General features: G+C 40.2%; 1 protein-coding gene across 1 annotated transcript; it reads left to right on the plus strand.

Annotated features, from left to right (window-relative positions):
• Positions 1-1,873: 1,873 nt before the first annotated feature.
• LOC117292108 (ribosomal protein S6 kinase delta-1-like) lies at positions 1,874-17,132 on the plus strand. Its single transcript, XM_033774033.1, has 13 exons — positions 1,874-2,003; positions 3,038-3,073; positions 3,275-3,392; positions 4,092-4,207; positions 5,157-5,514; positions 7,469-7,650; positions 8,547-8,777; positions 9,412-9,601; positions 10,674-10,795; positions 11,393-11,539; positions 11,736-14,069; positions 14,571-14,666; positions 15,777-17,132. Exons 1-13 carry the CDS (start codon positions 1,896-1,898, stop codon positions 15,900-15,902), a joined length of 4,164 nt encoding a protein of 1,387 aa, XP_033629924.1. The 5' UTR covers positions 1,874-1,895; the 3' UTR covers positions 15,903-17,132.
• Positions 17,133-19,464: the final 2,332 nt, after the last annotated feature.

Below are 19,464 nucleotides of genomic sequence, written 5' to 3' on the forward strand. Positions count from 1 at the left end.
TGAGTTTTGTTTGCAACCTAGATATTTATGTTTGTTTGATCTCTCTATTCCTCTTCTTTTTTATAGCCTAAGTTTGTGCCGTTGTCACAGGGAACTCTGTCCCCCGCTTAAACGGTCCGGGGGACAGAATAGTATATTCTGTCCCCCTAGCTAGGGTTTTCTGTCCGCCCCGGGAAATTGTCCCCCCTCTCCTTTTAGATTGAATTAAATGTACTTTTATTGTTATATCATCATTATTTTGTTTCCCTTTGTGCGACTCTTGTATAGTCTCTTTAAAACATGAATCTCCGTCCACGACGTGAAGACAGATTTGTTAATGAGCCATTTTATCTATCTATATACAGGTTAGGAAGGAAAGGCCAGTCTGTAGAACTCCAGAGTGTTCTGGAGTAAGAGCAAAAGGCTGGGTCTATGGTACAACTCGTCAAGTCATCAAGGTATATAAACTCATCTCGCATATAGCCCCTTTCACACTAGGCCCTTCAGTTCTTTCCCGGGAAATTCCCGGCAAATTGTGGTCGATATGATCAACACTACAAAAAACTACCGAGAATTTCCCGAGCAAACTGTGGTTCCCGGGAAATGGCTCCGTAGTGTGAAAAGGGCTTATTTGTTTCATGTATCTTAAGTAAGTTGAGTCAAGCAACTACGTATCATTATACGTTAATCAATCTGGTAACGGGAAAAACACACACTCAAACAAAAATGAGGTCACTGAATCATTTCAGAATCCAGAAATTGCTAGAAAAAACCCTTTCCTGTTGTCAAAGTTCCAATTACTTTTGTAAACGGGAACAATGTTTATACTAAATAAATAGAGAGGCAACTGTGTCATTGAAGGCAGCTTTATCCAAGAATGAGTCCCTGTAATTTTGTTTTAAAAAAAAACAGCAACAACTCTTACGATTTATTTCACGAAGAACATTGAAAAAAATCGGGTCACTAATTCAAGCTTTCGCTGTTGTTAAAATGGTATCTTTGAGCACCTGGAGAGAAAGGTAGGTTTTCGTATGGTCAGAGGGGAATACAACTCCTCAATTCATCACGGTTTACAACACTCTATAATATTATTTTCCTTTGCCTGCTAGTAAGTTGAGATAAATAATGATACGTAAATCAATCTGGTAACAGGAAAAAACACACGCTCAAACAACTGAATCGTTTAAGAATCAAGATGCCAAAACAAAACACTTCGTCGGTATCATAGGACCTCGAGTTACCAAGAGTCAATTACCTTTGAAAACGCCAAAACGGAACAGAAAATGTGTAAGATAAAAACATCAAGAGGCAAGAACTTATTTACTGGTTGTTTCAACCTGGGTCACATTCTTCAAGAATAGTTCCAGCTAGGCTGCGTTTTAGGGTCTGGAAGGGGAGTTTACCATGAGAAATATAGTCTGGTTCCGCTCCACAATATTATTGTTGTTGTGGACTTTTTTTTGTTCATGAGATGTAAATCAGACCATTGTCTGAAAAAAGGTCAACCCCATTCCCCCTTAACCGATGCGTCTGTGCAAGCAAATTTCATTTGTTTATGGGGGAGGATAAGATCGATGGGGCTGCGTGACGTCATCCGGGATGGGATTAGGGTGATGGAGTGTTTATAAAAATAGTTACATAAAAATAGTCACTCTCTTAATAACGTGTGAACGTACAAACTTTTATTTTTTTTAAACTTCTTGTTGTCCGAAGTATGGCGTCAAATGTTCGGGCCTAGCTGTTTCTTTTACAACAATAATAATATTATAGTTCTCGAGAAAGTTGCGGATTCCATCATCAAGAGTAGCGCTGTCTAGCGCCACCTCGCGATGAATTTGGTTCCGGATACCAATCCGTGACCCCTCGCATGACAGGTCATCGGTGGGTCGTGGCGGCGATGTGTGTGATGTGGTGAAATGGCTGCTCCGTCCGGAAGATCAAAAGATACTTGGATTCGAAGCTTTCTGGTCACAGATCCAACCACACATCAAAAGGGATTTACAGTTTACAAAGTGACATACAGGGTTTGTGTGCAGTTTTTGCGATTTTACATAAACTGTGATTATTTAATGAATATTAAAATTTCAGCATTGCCATTCCTTCAACTGAACTTACAATTAAAATTAAATAATTCGCCCCTTCCTTTTTTAAAAGTTCATTCATTCCTCTCTTCTCTTGCATAGTTTTCGTGTGAAGTAAATAACAGAGTAGATCTAGAACTTAGGCGGAGCTTGATGCTTTTCTCGGCCCCGGTCCACTTAGTTTTCCCAAAATAAGGACTCACAATTTGGCACCAATCTCAAGATCAACCTCGAACCTGAGTCCTGACTTTTGTTTTCAGTAGGCCTAGGGTTAGCCCCACTTGTGTGTGGCCAAGGCTAGCTGAATTATTCTAGCCTTGGTCACACAAGTGGGGCTGCAGTAGTAAAGAAAGATACAAAACGAAAACCCTACTGAAAAGTGAAGATTAAGTCTTGTCTTGAGAAGGTGATCTTGTTGCGTGTTCCTACTTTTTTAAGAGTCCTTACATTTACAGTGAAGAATATATTGCGGGACAGACTAGTTCCCCATACATCCTCCATACTCCTAGTCCTAGGAACTATGTTGCTATACATGATATAATATGAGGTTCGTTCCGCTATCCTCTCCACGAACCCCGTAGAGGGTGAATCTCACATCACACACGTATCGTTTTGCCCTTTAAAAAAAATATATAAATTACATTCCCATAGACCTTATGGGCATGACGTCATTTCAGTACGACGCCCCCGCATTGAGGTCAAAAGGAGGTTGTTCATTGGCCAATCTCTGTGCGTTTCGATTGTTTCGTCACCGTTTGACCTCAAAGATGGCGGCTGGATGACGTCAATGCATAAGGTCTATTAAACAGATCTTGCCAAAATTAGGCTGTATAGCTCTTTGAACTCTCTAGACTTATGTCGGGGGAGGGGGGAAAGAAAATACACTTTGAGACAAACCTCTAGGAGCATACTCCTCTACATCAATAGTTCTTTATAAGATAAAGTGAAGTTTTTTGCCTCCATTTGTTATTTTACAGGCTTTCTCCTTGAACAAACCAGAAGATGTGACTGAGGTGAGTACGGAGAATCAATACAGAAAATATTCTGTATCGCATCAGACTGTCACTTTTTCACTAATAGGCTATGTCAATAGTTTGTATTGTAATAAACCAATGATCTAAATATAGACACTTTGCGTGGCAGGTCAAACCGCTATTTCTAGGGCAACTGATCCACAATTGTTGATTGACAACCTTGCTTGTATTTTCTTACAGATTGTTGTGTGGAAACGTTACAATGACTTCAAGAAGCTCAACAAAGCATTGTCACTTCTCCATTACAACCTCCGTAGACCAGAAAAGTTTCCTGTGTTTGCCAAAGCAAAATTCTTTGGTAATTATTAACATATAAAGTTATGGAAATTTGCATCAGGGTTTTCTTTGTTTTTGGTCTAGTTGGTTAAGTACTGCTTTTGAATTGCAAAGGTCATGGGTTCGAATCCCACCTGAGTAATAATAATGACTGTGGTTTTGTTCAGAGTATACAGTGCTAACACACATTGGTGTATATGCGTATACGGGCAAAACCAAAATTAATCTATTTATAAAGTTGCTATATAATCTAGTTTTCATGAAACAAGAAGGATACAACATTTAACAAGAATAACAAAAGTCATCTTTACTAAATTCACATGCAAGCAGCAGCATTGGTTGCCCAAGTCTTTGCATTGGTGCCCCATCAAAAGTTTTCCACAGATTTCTTTTCATAGGTAGTGCCTTAAGGCCCTATGAATTTGCACGCCCTTGCACAGATTGAATTCCAGATCGAGCGAATTGGTCTTGTTTTCTCCTAAACTTTCTCAAAGTAAAAAAATCTACACTCTGTGACTTAATCACTAAAAAGGGAGGGAGTATAATCTTAAACTTTTGAAGGTTTGTCAGTTAATGTATTTGGTGGATTACGTAAAGAGAATACACTGCTAGCAACTGTTTTGTTAGCACAAACAAAAACAATATTCCTTTAAGAGGATAAGTCTTTTATTTATTTACCGATGCTAACTGTTGTATGTTTTTTTGTTTTTTATGTACTCAGGACGGTTTGATGATGAAGTCGTTGAGGAAAGACGTCAGAGTGCCCTTAGGCTTCTCGAGTTTGTTGTGAGCATCCCGCCCCTCACAAGAAGCAATTACTTCCGTAGCTTCTTTGAGGTAAGGAAAGTCTGATATCCATAACAAAAATGCGCCGTATTTCTAACCGTGTGAGGGCGCTCTCAATAGTATTTTTATCACTTCCGCCAATTAGCGCGAATCGTCATGCACAGTTTTATATAGGTGTTTTGTCACTTTCGTTGCCTTGCAGTCTTAAGATGCTTTAGAGGTAAACTAACAGCTCTTTTAAATGTTTAATTGTCTGTGAAAGATAAGATGTCTGTGGTGTTTAAAATGTGTTCCAGTCTTTACTAACTGGTTTTGGTATGAATGAATATACCCCCAGAAGTGATACAGATTATATGTTTGAGAGGGCCCCTCAAGCAGTCAAAATTACAGCGCATTAAAGATATTTACATCCTGTGTTTGGCCATCTCAACAAACACAACATCCAAACAATTCAAAGATTTTGTTAAAAGGTCATCCTGTTTTGATGGAAAGATAAAATGCAGTTTCTGTTTTTGTGTAAGGGATTTTTTAGATACTTAGTAAATTTTGATTGAGAGAATCAAAATCACTACTTTGACTTTAAAAAGCTCTTCAGATAGTTGTTTTTAATACTGCCTACAACCTTCTACAGGCATTATTAAACCCCCTTTGTTGGAACCCCCCCCCCCCCCATCTCCCCCCCCCCGACAAAAAAATTACAAATGATACAAACAGTATAAAAAACACTGACAGCTGAACAAGTAAACTTGAACGACAAATGCAATTACTGCTTGACACATTCTACGCCAAGCAAAATTAAGCACGCATGGTCTGCTTTCTAGATGTACAATGTAAATTAAGGATGCCCGTCAGTGATGATATTGACCCCCCCCACCCCTCCCCCCTCTCATCCGTGATGACCCTACATAGTTGTTGTGTTGGGTGCCAGGGGGCATATTTGTGTACAAAGCCAATAAATCAATTCAAATCAATTCACTCTGTTTTCCTTCTTTTTTTTTAGGGTGGGGAGGAGGTTGCGCTAAGGCAGTCTCCACACAGAGAGATTCTACAGCCCAAGAAAGTTTCCCCCGAATTCACAAGTGGGAAGTCCCAGTCACCTGGTCACTCCCATTATGATTCAGGAGCCAGTACTCCATCAGAGGGGAGAGATCATGTGTTGCTTACAGAGGGGCAACCCAGCCCGTCTCTTGGCGGTGTGTGGCTCCATAGACAAAATGAAGAGGATGTGTCGGAGTATGGAACTGTTGAATATGATGATGACGATGACGATAGGACGACATTCAGCGAAGATTCTGTCCCGTCGACACCCTTACCACAACTTCAGGAATTGTCATTTTTTGATCCTCTGTCAGACACAGGTTAGTCCGTCCTTCAAGGATCAAACTATTCTATTGCTTATGTGTTTATCATTCATTGATTTGTTCATTCACAAAACCATAATGACTTAAAAGTAGGGTCATTAGTTGTTTTTTGTTGACAGATCGCTGATTTATTCGCAAATGTATAAATATATATAATGTATAAAACAAAATACAATAAAAGTCGAATGGGACTTATTAGAGGTCCAATTAGCTGTGTGTTGAGTTGAGGAGTAATGTGATGATTTGTGGCATAGCTTCTGGCAAGGGACATACATGTATAGCTGTTTACCAGCAAGCTATTGTAGAAATATGTTTATAAAGCAAAACTGTTTTTCGTAAACGATAAAAAAACACTTTAGGTTACGTGTGCGTGTTTACAACGCATTTGTGAAAATATTACCTACCATGCTAGTAAACTGTGTTTTACTTGACCGCAGGATAGATCTAATATGCATTAGTGCTGGGCGAATAGTGAAGTTTTGGTATTCGGATACCGCTGGCCAACTTCGTTTGTGAATGAGATCTTATGGGCGGATTGATATTAGTTTTAGACAGTGTCACTCGGTTCATTCATAAAAATAACCGGATCTAATTTAAAGATGGCGATTTGCTGTTTCTTTTGATCGTGATTGACTCTACGTGAAGGAAAACTTTCGTAATCTTTGAACAAATTATGTCAGAAATGTCATTGTTTTAACTCTTCACTGAGGTGAGCATAGTTAAATACTTAATTTATGCTGTTTTATGCTGTCTTAATAGAAGTTTCATAAGGATTCAGACAAAATATTCCCATCAGTTGTCGCCCGACGTCCGCGGATATTCATATATTAAAAGAATATCCGGTTACTTGGTTGTAATTACAGAACTATCCGGTTTATAAATAGGTATTCGCGCCCTATGCGGATATGCGGATATCCGGTTAAGAAAAAAAAAGCATTCGCGGTTACGGATAGGAAAACCTATTCGCCATTAATCGGATATTCGAATTACTCGCCCAGGCCTAATATGCATTACAAGTTGACAAATTTCTTATGAGGTTTATAGATAAAAATTTTTACAATAATCGCCCAAACTAGTAACAAACAAAGTAAAGCAAAGTAAATCATGCAAACTCCTGCTAAAAGGCTTAGCTTAAAAAAAAGTCTTTAAAATGTTATTTCCAAATGGATTTAAACAAAATCTCCAAGTTACATTATGATATACCAGTACTGAAAGAGTGATAAATGACAAGGAAGTAAAAATGACAAGTAAATAGATAGTGCTTCAAAACAAGTAAGCAAACTACTGAGTGGGGGGACGGAACATACTTATAGCATAGTGTGTCACGCCACCCCTGAGTAGATCATACTCGAATGAAGTTCTGTTGTTGTCGGAGATCAGGTTCAGTTCCTGGTCATGATACTTGTGTTTCAAAAAGCAAACACTTCAGCGCAATAGCTTCCTGCTTTGAATTGAATGAACCAAAATAATGTAGGTCCTGTTTATTGTGTATTATGCATGTAGAAGAGCACAGTACTCTCTGTTACAAGAGAAAGGGTTTGCCCCTGGTGGGTTTTGGTTTTTTATCACCATGGGTGGCTGCAGATTGAACATATCACCTTGTAAAACCCTTACAAGATGCTGTATGATTGGGTCTCATGATTCAAACTAACTTCCACAGGACATTGTGTGATGAGTGCTTTGAAACTGAGTGAAAATCAACAATCCACACATGTATGCATACACATGCATGCATACAGGGATTGTGCATAAGGTTTTTGAAAAGTAAACCCACCATGCTAGTAAACTGTGTTTTATTTGCCCCAGGAAGTTTAATTAGCCCAGGTTTAAACTTGTGTTGTCAGAAATGTGTCTTTCTGATGTATTAGCGCTGTACTCGGCCTTCCCAGGGTTCTATTCTATGACTGTTATGGACACAACTCCCTGAAAGATTTCCTCATTTCTTTAACAGAACCTCCAGGGGTTACCAGCGAGGGGTCATCAATTCCTCAGAGCAATAGTTGGTTATTCCAGGCCATGGATATGTGTGCTGTCCTCAATGAAGAATCCCAAGACTCGCAGGAGAATTCCACTGCAGCAAACTCAACAACTGACCTGTCATCTGACAGTGGTATTACCATCAACTTCACTAAGGTACAGCTCCCCAAACACAGTGGTATTACCATCAACTTAAGGTACAACTCCCCAAACACAGTGGTATTACCATCAACTTCCCTAAGGTACAGCTTCCCTAAGGGACAACTTCCCAAACACAGTGGTATTACCATCAACTTCCCTTAGGTACAGCTTCCCTAAGGGACAACTTCCCAAACACAGTGGTATTACCATCAACTTCCCTTAGGTACAGCTTCCCTAAGGGACAACTTCCCAAACACAGTGGTATTACCATCAACTTCCCTAAGGTACAACCTCCCAAACACAGCGGTATCACTATCAACTTCCCGCCTAAGGTACAGCTTCCCTAAGGTACAGCTCCCCAAACACAGTGGTATTACTATCAACTTCCCAAAGGTAAAATTCCCCAAAATCAGATTTTCCCAACTCCAAGCAAGCTTTGACCCTGTTCCTTAAAGAGTTTGGGTACTTTTTGTATTACACAAAACGCAAACCTCCACAATTTCACACGGTTTAAATATAATGATGGTAGAAAGCTTCTCTTAAAATATTACCTCCTGAGGTGCTATAGTTTTTGAGAAATGAGTAAAACAATTTAAAATTATTTTCGTCTCGGTGAGACAATTATTTTAGCACGTATATTGTGTGCGACTCTCCTGAAAACATTGCTCTGTGATTTTCACCTGTTTAGGGCACTAGACTGAAGCTCTGGTGTTCCTGATTAGCAGAGTGTCGGTTTGAGTCCCGGTCTTGACTTTGGTGTCCTTAAGCAAGTCACATGCCATTATTGCTTTGCCTTCAGATGGGACGTCAAGCAATAGGTATAATGTTATGTAACACTCATAAAAGAATCCAGCGCAGTTATTGTTAAGAGAAGAGGTTTGTCGAAGCACCTTTTTTCATTTTTTCATCAGGCTCCAACTGAAGCCCCGCCTGTCCAACTAACACCAACTAATGAATCTAACTGGAAGGGTCAAGAAAACCAGGAAGGCTGGACAGTGGTACCCCCAGAGTCCAGCGATGATTCTAAGGACGCTCGTAACTCGATGGCCAGAGCTTACCTGCACTGCATCAGAGCTCAACAGGCTGCTGAGAGGGACGCTATGTACACTGATGGTGGCATTGTGGATTCTCGTTCCCCACAGGTACGTTCCCATTATGTTATTGGTGGTGTGTGTTTGAATACTGGGACCTGTTAAGTTTGTTTCCTTCACAAGTGAAAGGAAAGTAATGGGAACCTAGGGTTGCCAGATATATTTCAATACGGTTAAATATTTGACTGCAATGGGACTGACAACATTTGTGCACTTAAAAGACATAACATGCATGAGCTAACTTCAACCGCTCTGGACAGGGAGGCTTGAAGAGAGTTTATTTCTCGGATCACCACGGGCAGGGGACACCCTAATGGACTTAAAAGAGAGCAATGGGACACCCTACTTTGCATTCGTTTGCACATTGAGCTATTGAACCCCTTGCACCAACTTCACAACCCGCATGTCTGCTACGCTTGCCGTTTTTTAGAGTCAACTCATACACATGTAAACGCCATGTAGCCCAAAATGCAAACTGCACTTAATAACACACATGGAAATTGACTACCAAAATGGTGCAACCAAGAAAGATTATTGTGATGATGGCTTCAGGTGAATTGGGTCAATGGACCTATCCAATCCCTCCCTTCTTTTTGTTGACCAATGAGAACGGCAACTGCATGCCCCAGAAATTGACAATCATTATATTATTGTTTAACAGTTTTTTTTTTTTTTACCCATATAGGCCAAACCAGGGCTTGATGAAACGGACAATAGAGGCGTGGCTGGAATGACAATAGGGGGTGCAGAAGACTATCTTTACCAGGCAGCTTACCACATCAGTCTTGCACTGGACAACGAGACTAATGGGAACTACCAAGCGGCCTTTGACCTCTACAAGTCGGGCGTTGGCGTGCTCCTAAAAGGTGTCATCGGTCAGTATTTATTTTTATTTGGTTAGTTTTTGTTCAACAATGCAACACCCAATACAATCCAACTTTATTTCCCTGCATGTAACATACTCTATCTCTGGTGTTGTTAGAGCGTGGGTTCAGGTCCTGGCAGTGACACTTGTCTTATTTTTACGCCATAAATTGTTTTGGATGGGACTGAAAGCCTAAGGTACAGTGTGTTGTGAAATCGTAATATATAAGAATATAAGAGACTTATTGTGGCAGAGAGGGTATTTGCTCCAGTGTTTTAAGGCATAATATGACTGCAGTGAATAACCGGGCACCATGTCAAGTTCAAGTCGGTGGGACTTGAAGGAACACGTTGCCTTGGATCGGTCTTTGAAAAGCGTTCTGTAACCATTTGTTATAAAATGCATAAGAGTAGAAAGATGTTGTGAAAGTAGAACACAATGATCTTCACCAATATGCCTCGGAATTGCGTGGTTTTCTTTTTACCTCGTCGACTAACACGGTCGGTCATTGATGGGAGTCAAATTTTGTACTCCAATTTTTTACTCCCATAAATGGCCGACCGTGTTAGTTCGCAACGGAAAAGGAAAACCGTGCAATTTTATAGACCAACTCGTCTGATCCAAGGCAATGTGTACCTTTAAACTTGACACGGTGGCCTGGTTATTTTTTGAGAAATGAGTAAAACAAGTGGCACACACAAAAAAAAATTCTCAGTGAGACGAAAATTCTTTTAGCATGTAAAAACTTATTAACACGTTATGGTAAAACACCATAACTGGTTAATACGTTTTACATGCTAGAACTGAGACAAACATTTTGTTTGTGACAGTGTTTACTCATGTCTCAAAAACTACACCACCTCAGCAAGTAATATATTAAGGGAAGCTTTCTACTATCATTATCTTCAAACTATGTAAGTTTAATGTAAATGTGTGGACACTGTGTTTTGTGTTACAAATAGTACATAGACCCTTTAATGGTTTACTTTGATGGCAGGCTTTTGCATACAGTGTAAAGTTTAAAGGAGCAACATAGCTGTAGTTTTATTTGTTTCCAACCTGTATTTGTACATGTTTTCCAGGCGATGACAATAAAACTCGTCGTGAGGCCGTACGGAGGAAGACGGCACAGTACCTCATGAAGGCAGAGGATTTATACAACCAATATCTATCAGCTGAAGTCACTAATTACAAGAGATGGGAGGTGGGTGAATTTGCCTCAGTCATAGATTGATATGAAAGTGAGGCTGTCGTATTGATATGAAAGTGAGGCTGTCGTATTGATATGAAAGTGAGGCTGGTGTGTTGATATGAAAGTGAGGCTGTCGTATTGATATGAAAGTGAGGCTGGTGTGTCGATATGAAAGTGAGGCTGTCGTATTGATATGAAAGTGAGGCTGTCTTATTGATATGAAAGTGAGGCTGCCGTATTGATATGAAAGTGAGGCTGCCGTATTGATATGAAAGTGAGGCTGTCGTATTGATATGAAAGTGAGGCTGTCGTATTGATATAAAAGTGAGGCTGGTGTGTTGATATGAAAGTGAGGCTGCCGTATTGATATGAAAGTGAGGCTGTCGTATATATCTGAAGTTAGGCTGTTGTACTTACTGCCAGCCACCATAGATTTGAAAGGGACTTTCCATTGTTAATAAACAAACCACTCTGGTTGGCATGGACGGCGGAATATTAGCAAAATATTTTTCAGAATTTGTTGTTCAATTCCATAAGTAATTGATCCCACCTGCTTTAAATCCTCTTGATACTTTGAGACAAATTTTGTGTATTATTTTGTCCCCTCAGTCGGAGCATCCATGCATCGATGTTGATCCACGCTCAGCACATCTCAGGGGTTCGGAGGAGGAGCTCAAGAATTATAAGGTCCTTGGATTGATAGACTCTGTGCTGCTTGTTCTGGATTCAATCTCATATCAAACATTCATTATAAAGGTGAGGTTAAGAGTCGTCCCGTGGCATGAGCTATGTTTTGCCTAAGCTTCCAGGAGTTTATCTTTGATGTTGAGACCAAAGACTGAAAATGTCCCATCTTTTGGATTACAATTTTAAAAGGACATTGAAATATATGTCTGGATGCCTTTGACTTTGATGCATCCTTAGAATAATTCTTGTTTTGGAATATCTACAGGTACTTCAGAAATGTTCAGTGGCTACCAAGCGTACAATCGCTGTGCCTGCCTACTGCAGCTACGTCGCCAAGCTTTACAAGTTCATCGAGACGGATAATGCAATCTATCTGATCCTGGAGCATGCAAGCGGGGGGAAGCTTTGGAACTATGCCAGTGGCTACCTGAGCCACGGGGCTGAAAAGTCCGTCAATCAAGCCATGGTGAGCAGCTTGGAGAGGAGCATCGGTAGCTGCGGATCACGAAGATCTAGACACAGTACGACGAGCTCAAAAGACGATAAGAAACAGAAAGAGGAGATTTGTGAGGAGAACGTCTTTCGAGAGCCTGAGATGAATCCACAAGGCTTGATCCGCTCCCTGGAGAATCAACAACAAGTGTCCGTTGGAGGCCAAGAATCAGAGGGTAGGGGTAACAGCTATGCAAATCTTATGATTGACTACGTTGAGAAACCCAACCAAGAGGTCCTAACGCCTGATCCCATCGCGAGTGAGTTCGCTGAACTGGATATTCAGGACACAGAGGCCAACTTGAATGATTTGGTCAAGCAATGCTCACAGTATGATATTGTTTATAACGACGTTAATGAGGCAACTCGTAATTGGGGTGGCGAGACAAATGGTCAAACCAACGGTGGATTGAGTATTCCCTCACGTAATGTTCAAGACTTTAACAGCAACGCTCCTATCAATTTATTTAGCATTGACAGTCAAGAGAGTCCTGGTAGTGAACTTCACAGTGTTGGCAGTGATGATAAGACTGCTTTCGCTTTTGAAAGCCCCAAAGGGAGTCCTAAAGCTGGACCTGTTGTTGACGAAGTGTTTAGTAACGTTGGGCCTGTTGTTGACGAAGTGTTTAGTAACGTTGAGCGCATTGATAGCGATGACGTCAAATCACAGCCAGCTTTGTCATCTTGGGTTGACCACAATCCTGAAGATGTCATAGCTGATGCCATGAAGGTCATGCAAGATTTAGAACAAGAGGATGAGCTTGATTTCAATCTCATACCTTTGAATAGCACTGCTTCAGAGGTCACAGAGTCCAACTCGTTAATATCACCAAGTACGACCAAACTTGACACCTTGCCCGACACAAGTGGATTTGCCACTGCCATGACCGATGAAATGACATCATCACAGCCTGGTACCGACCTTGCCGAGTTTTTTGACACTAATACTGTAGCAAGCACTGTCCCTTTTGCAGAGTCATTCCCTAGACCGACGCCGTTACAGCACAGTATGAGTATGCAGGAACAGGGAGTGTCTCGTGCCAGCCCTCTGAGCCAGAGGAAGTACTCCAATCCAATGGACTTCAAGGTTAGGAGTGCAACCTTTGAGGAGAAAAGGCCAGACAATGGGCTTTCCTCTCTACTGAAAGTGGACCCTAGTATTGATGATGGTGGCTTTGGATCGGCCTCTGTGTGGGAGACAAGTAAGGCTGATGCGAGTAGGAGTGAGCCTAACCTCAGTAGGATGCTTAGTGAAGCTGCCTCATCAAGAGGTACTGATACCTTAGAACCTGATCAACCTGGGAGGAATTCAAATAAACCACCCCTGCCACAAGATCTTTACGTCAAAACTAGTGAAATGTTCTCTAACCAAACGAACCCTCCCTTACTGCCCTCTGTCACAACACCAAGCAGTTTATCCCCAAATCAGGAGAGTATAGATACCACATTAAACAGCTCATGTGAATCCACGCCTAAGCACACTATATACTCCCCCGATTGGGACAGCGGGACTGTCATGGACTCCCCACCCATTGAAAGCCCCGACCAGCACACAGCCAATCAGAAGACGACCATTGCCAACTCTGATGTTTATGCGAATGTGAGCCTTTCTGATATGGATAGGACAAAAGACGACAGTGACATCACCCCGACCCACAATGGTGCACTGTTGCGTAAAACCATATCCCCGCCATCCGCCAATGATACAAAGAAACCCGCTCCAATAATCAATCCACGCGATGCACCCTTGCCGTCTCTCTCGACCCTTTTCTCACAAATGGACGAGCAGGTGAAAGTTACTAAATCCAACACCCTTCCAGAATCCTGCGTTCGACTATGGGCTGCCGAGATACTCCTTGCCCTGACAGACCTACACGCAGTGGGTATCATCTGTCAAGATCTACGGCCGGATAACATCCTTCTGGCCGAGGGTGGACACATCAGACTGACATACTTCAGCCAGTGGCAGTACGTCGAGAGGACGCTGAATCCATTCGCCAAGGAACATTTTTACACTGCACCTGAAGTGAATGGGATTTTTAATGTGACACCTACGTGTGACTGGTGGAGTTTTGGAGCTTTACTTTATGAACTGCTTACTGGAATGGTGAGTTACCTATCAATCATACTTCTTGAACTAAAGGAATAAAGCCTACTTAATTCAGTGATCTCCAATATTTTCTCCTGGTTGTATTCAGTTTATATATAAAATGTAGGGTCATAGATTGGTTTTAATGCTGATTATATTCTGCAAAGTTATAAAGAACAATAAAAGTCACATAAGAAAGTTTCAGCTGCAATAGTTACTACTAATTAGAAAACAGCAAAATACTGCAGTAAGAAATTTTCACACAGGTATTTTCACAAGACAGTGAATCCATCCACCTTTCATGATGAAAAAGTATCATCTGTCAAAATTCATTCAAAGAAAACAATTATTTAAAAAAAAATTCTTTGCGTGATAATCAGGCCATGAATACGTAACAAAATATCAAGCATTCACAATAGTACGCCTAGGATGTTATGAGTTGACGAAATATGACAAGACTCCTAATCTTTTAAGATTTTATTGACTAATAATATTGCTGGTTATGATTGGATTCCACAGTCTCTGCATAGTTGTCATCTGAGTGGGATTGGCTCCCACACTCAACTCATCATCCCTGACCATGTATCACCAGAGGCTAGCAGCTTAATCAAACAGGTACATGTACAACAACAAACCATTTGCGGGGTTTTTTTTCCTAAAGGGTTGAGCGAAACTTGTGACTAGTGCTACTGATTCCAATCAGAACTATGAGGCCATCAGTAAAAAAGAACAGATGAAACATGATCGCTCAACCAAATCAGAATTGAAAAACTGTCCCAGGTATTTATGAATTAGAAGAGAAAAAAAGGGACTGCAACGTTGCATGCCTGCAAGTTGTATGTTTGGTATGGCGGCTCTCCAGTTCTGAATCAATCAAAATCGTGCAAAACTAACGGGGGGATTCTGGAGGATGTCAAGGAACTAGGTTCATGAAAAATTCACCAATTGATTTAACATATTGTGTTCACTGTTGCATATTCAGTAAAAACTAATAATAAAAAGAAGAATATAGACCGTTTTTATATAACGCTTTTCACGCCCGAGGGGTGTCTCAAAGCGCTTCCGACATTATTACCCCTGGTCACTGGGCCTTAAATCATTCCTTGAACCATCTCAGCTCCCTGGGGAGTATACAGCCTGTGCGCAATATATGCGCTACTCGGCTAAACCAATCACAAGAACCATCTCTGCCCTCACAGGTACCCATTTACCCCTGGGTGGAGAGAAGCAATTATAAGTGTCTTTCTCAGGGACACAAGTGTCACGACTGGGTTTCGAACCCACACTCTGCTGAACAGAAGCATCAGAGCTTAAGTTCGGTGCTCTTATCCACTCGGCCACGACACCCCGCAATAGCCCCAAAAGCGTAGTCTGGTGACAATGGGAGACTATTAGAGACTCAATGTGGCTGCTAACATGTACCAGACAATTCTAAACAATGTACTCTACAAAAGCCACATTTGCAGAATGATCATTTGTCAAATACCAGATGATATTAATTGATAATCATGCTAAAAATTATATGTGGTGGGTCTCCTTAGAAGACAATTATTTTCATGATATGGTTTTACTAAATTCTCAAAAACTACATCACCTCGGGAAATAATATTTTAGGGGAAGCTTTCAACTATCACTATCTTCAAACTATGTAAGTTTAATGTAAATCTGTGGACATTGTGTTTTGTGTCGTACCCAAACTGGATATCTATTTGTGATTTTTTGTAGTTATTACAAGCCAACCCCAATGAGAGGCTGGGCAGCCATCGAGCAGGAGGAGCTGAGGAGATTCGTCTCCATCCATTCTTTAAGGATGTCAACTGGATGAGTCTACAGAAATCGGCTCATTCGTAAGGCAATATTTAACCCATCTACTGTTTGACCATTCAATATCATCCACTGTGGTTTTGGATGATCCTGAAACTATGCTAGCCTGCAATAAGATCATGTGGTGATTGCACCTACAGAGAACACAGTCAACCCTCCTACTGTCTGACAATTCAATATCATTCACTGTGGTTTTGAATGATAGATAAACTATGCCTGAATGCAATGAGATAACGTGGTGAATATATCTACACAGTATGCCATTTACATGTAGTTCGGTGCACAGTTGTGCCACCATACACATCCTGTTTAGTTGAACCGTTTCAAACAGTTGTCAACTCACTGTAAAATGTTGCCAAGAGTAACAGGGACATTGAGGCTGTGTACAGAGTTAATTACTCCCTGAAATAATATCTTAAGTTTAGCGTTCATTCTAAAGTTAGATGTTGTTATCAAAGGTTTGTGACGTGATTATTGGTTCAGCATTCATCATTCATTTGTGTCTACTAAAGTGCAATTCAAAAGTCCCTAATTATGATATGAACCACACCAAGTGTTTTATTTTTATGTGCCAATGGAAACTTAAATTCTGAAATTTAATGATGCGGAACAATAAATTCTTAACTTAGACTCTAAGTTGTTTGATTTGTGTGGGTATAGGGTTCTCCATTCATAACATCTCAATGTAGAAAATTGTTACTTAAAAAAGACAAGTCCAGTTGTTATTTTCTGACCTAAATCCTCAAAAGAAAAATTGCTCTTTGCATTTCTAATGGACAAGTAGTAAGCGTTCGCGCCAGTTGGCATAGTATGGTGGAATTACATCTCAGTTTAAGAACAGGATTATCAAAAGTGTGATTCGGGCAAACTTCATTAGTCTAGTCATCTTACTGTAGGTTGAGCAAGATATTTAGATTTGACAGAATTAAAGTAACTGCACACCACTGGTACTTGTCATAGGCCTGTACCAACATGTACATGAAATAACACACCTTGAAGCAGTCACTGAACAAAAAGTGAAGAAAACCTAATATGTTTTCATAACATATTTGTTTCAAACATTGAGTCTTGAGAACAAAAACAAGGGTAAAAAAATATATACATTTGTCGTTTAAGGATTTAAGACCATCTTTATACTGTGGAAGTTGTGTGCCCATCTATAAACATTTATATTTTCAATCTTGAAGTAAAACTGAAAAGTACTAAATTTGTCCTTTTTGCTAAAAGTTTTACTCCATGTTCTCTAAGAGAGAACAAAATTGCCATTAACTCAAGTTGCACTATAAAAGATTTGTATTATTGGTGTTATCTCATTGAAAGTTATTTATGTATTTTAGCATTATTTTGTTGATGATTTTCTTGTTCAATTTAAAGCCTTATTTTACAAAATTATATAAAAAAAAAAGTTGTCAATGCATGGATAGTTGATAGCCATTGCTATATTTTAACTCATGCACCAGTTGTGATATATGCAATGTAAAAAAATATACAAGGTTTGTACTTGATAACAGTGTCAGGTTTTCATTATGTGTCAAGTGTATGGCCGTGTCCGAAATGACGGCTTCGGCTACAGCTACGTCTAGATCAGCGCGTCTACCAGTGTTGAAGAATAGGCAGACGCGCCCGATCTAGCCGTAGCTGTAGCCGAAGTCGCCGTTTCGGACACAGCCTATGGTGATACCAGAAGTAGTTCTAATGACTGCTGACTAGTCATTGGTCTAAATAAATTCAGTTGAATCTGAGCAATTATTATTAATTGCTGTTACTGTGGGATTACAATTTCATGCGCTGTACCAGTGTTAAATTTTTTGGGGTTTTAACACAGATAAATTGACTGAATGACTGGAGCGGGAGTAGAAACAATGACCTCCTGGGCCCAATTTCATAGCGCTGCTTAACAGTAAGCAAATTTGCATGCTTCCTAAAGCAGAAAAAATTGCTTATTAAGCCTTAGCGTATTTCACAGGTTAGCAGAAAAATGGAGCGGCCATATTGCGTGTTTACCGTGGTTGCGTGCGGTAAGCACCAAAAGGTTAGCATGCCTTTTCATGTGCTTACAGTTAGCATTGCTATGAAATAGAAATTGCACAGTAAGCACAAAATCGGCTGCTAAGAAGCGCTATGAAATTGGGCCTCAGAAAAGAGTGCGATGAAGTATGAGCACATTGGGGGGGGGGGTATTCCTCTGCCACATACTGGGTTCGGTATACTTTTTGTCAGTTATGGACCATGGATTTACATCTTCATGTACCATTACTCACAGGCATGGTATTTGATCTTTGGGAAAAGAAGTAGGAAAACTTTGTAGAGTACAAGTGCCGAACCTGCATGTACAGTGTGTAGGCTTGTGAATAGACTTTGCAAGCTATTTGATAACCTGCATGTACAGTGTGTAGGCTTGTGAATAGACTTTGCAAGCTATTTGATAACCTGCATGTACAGTGTGTAGGCTTGTGAATAGACTTTGCGAGCTATTTGATAACCTGCATGTACGGGTGTGTAGGCTTGTGAATAGAACCTGCATGTACAATGTGTAGGCTTGTGAATAGACTTCGCAAGCTATTTGATAACCTGCATGTACAGTGTGTAGGCTTGTGAATAGACTTTGCAAGCTATTTGATAACCTGCATGTACGGATGTGTAGGCTTGTGAATAGAACCTGCATGTACAATGTGTAGGCTTGTGAATAGACTTTGCGAGCTATTTGATAACCTGCATGTACAGTGTGTAGGCTTGTGAATAGACTTTGCAAGCTATTTGATAACCTGCATGTACGGATGTGTAGGCTTGTGAATAGAACCTGCATGTACAATGTGTAGGCTTGTGAATAGACTTTGCGAGCTATTTCATAACCTGCATGTACAGTGTGTAGGCTTGTGAATAGACTTTGCAAGCTATTTGATAATAGACCTCATGCATTGACGTCATCCAGCCAAGATCTTACTGGTATTGACGAAACAATGGAAACACACAGATGTGTACCCGTGGCGCACAGGATTGACCAATTAACAACCTCCTTTTGACCTCTAGCCTAAAGACATTATATGCATAAGGTCCGTTTTTGACTTCTTTTTTTCCGAGGGTAAATAAAATCGGAAATATGATTAAAGTAAGAATATCATGCCTGCCTGTACTGTACCATAACATTATGTTTGTATTTAAAGAACCACAGAGAGCCATATTTATCTATAATCTATTAATCTATATTTGGTGGAAGAAAACATCCAAGTCTTACATTTTATGGAGATCACAGCTGATGCATTGCAATCTTGTTCAGCTGTTTTTTTTAACAATACTAAAGTTAATGTTGAACTTTTGATATGAATTGTAAATATCAACAGTGTAAATGTTGTATATTGCTTGCCAAGAAATGCCCTAAAAAGCACAAATTCAATTCGTTTTTCATTTTCTTCAATCCAAGTTTTAATTGGCAGCATATTGAGCCACAGCACATTGTAAACCATTACACGTTGCTATAAAGAATTAGGTCTCATAATCCAAACGAAGTCCCACATACCTTGCACAAATATTGTACAGCGCCAGGAGCGTCACTGACTGACCGATATGCACGTTACATTAGAAGCCAGTA

The sequence above is a fragment of the Asterias rubens genome, chromosome 1 (genome assembly GCF_902459465.1).
Source record: "Asterias rubens chromosome 1, eAstRub1.3, whole genome shotgun sequence".
Lineage (NCBI taxonomy): Eukaryota > Metazoa > Echinodermata > Asteroidea > Forcipulatida > Asteriidae > Asterias > Asterias rubens.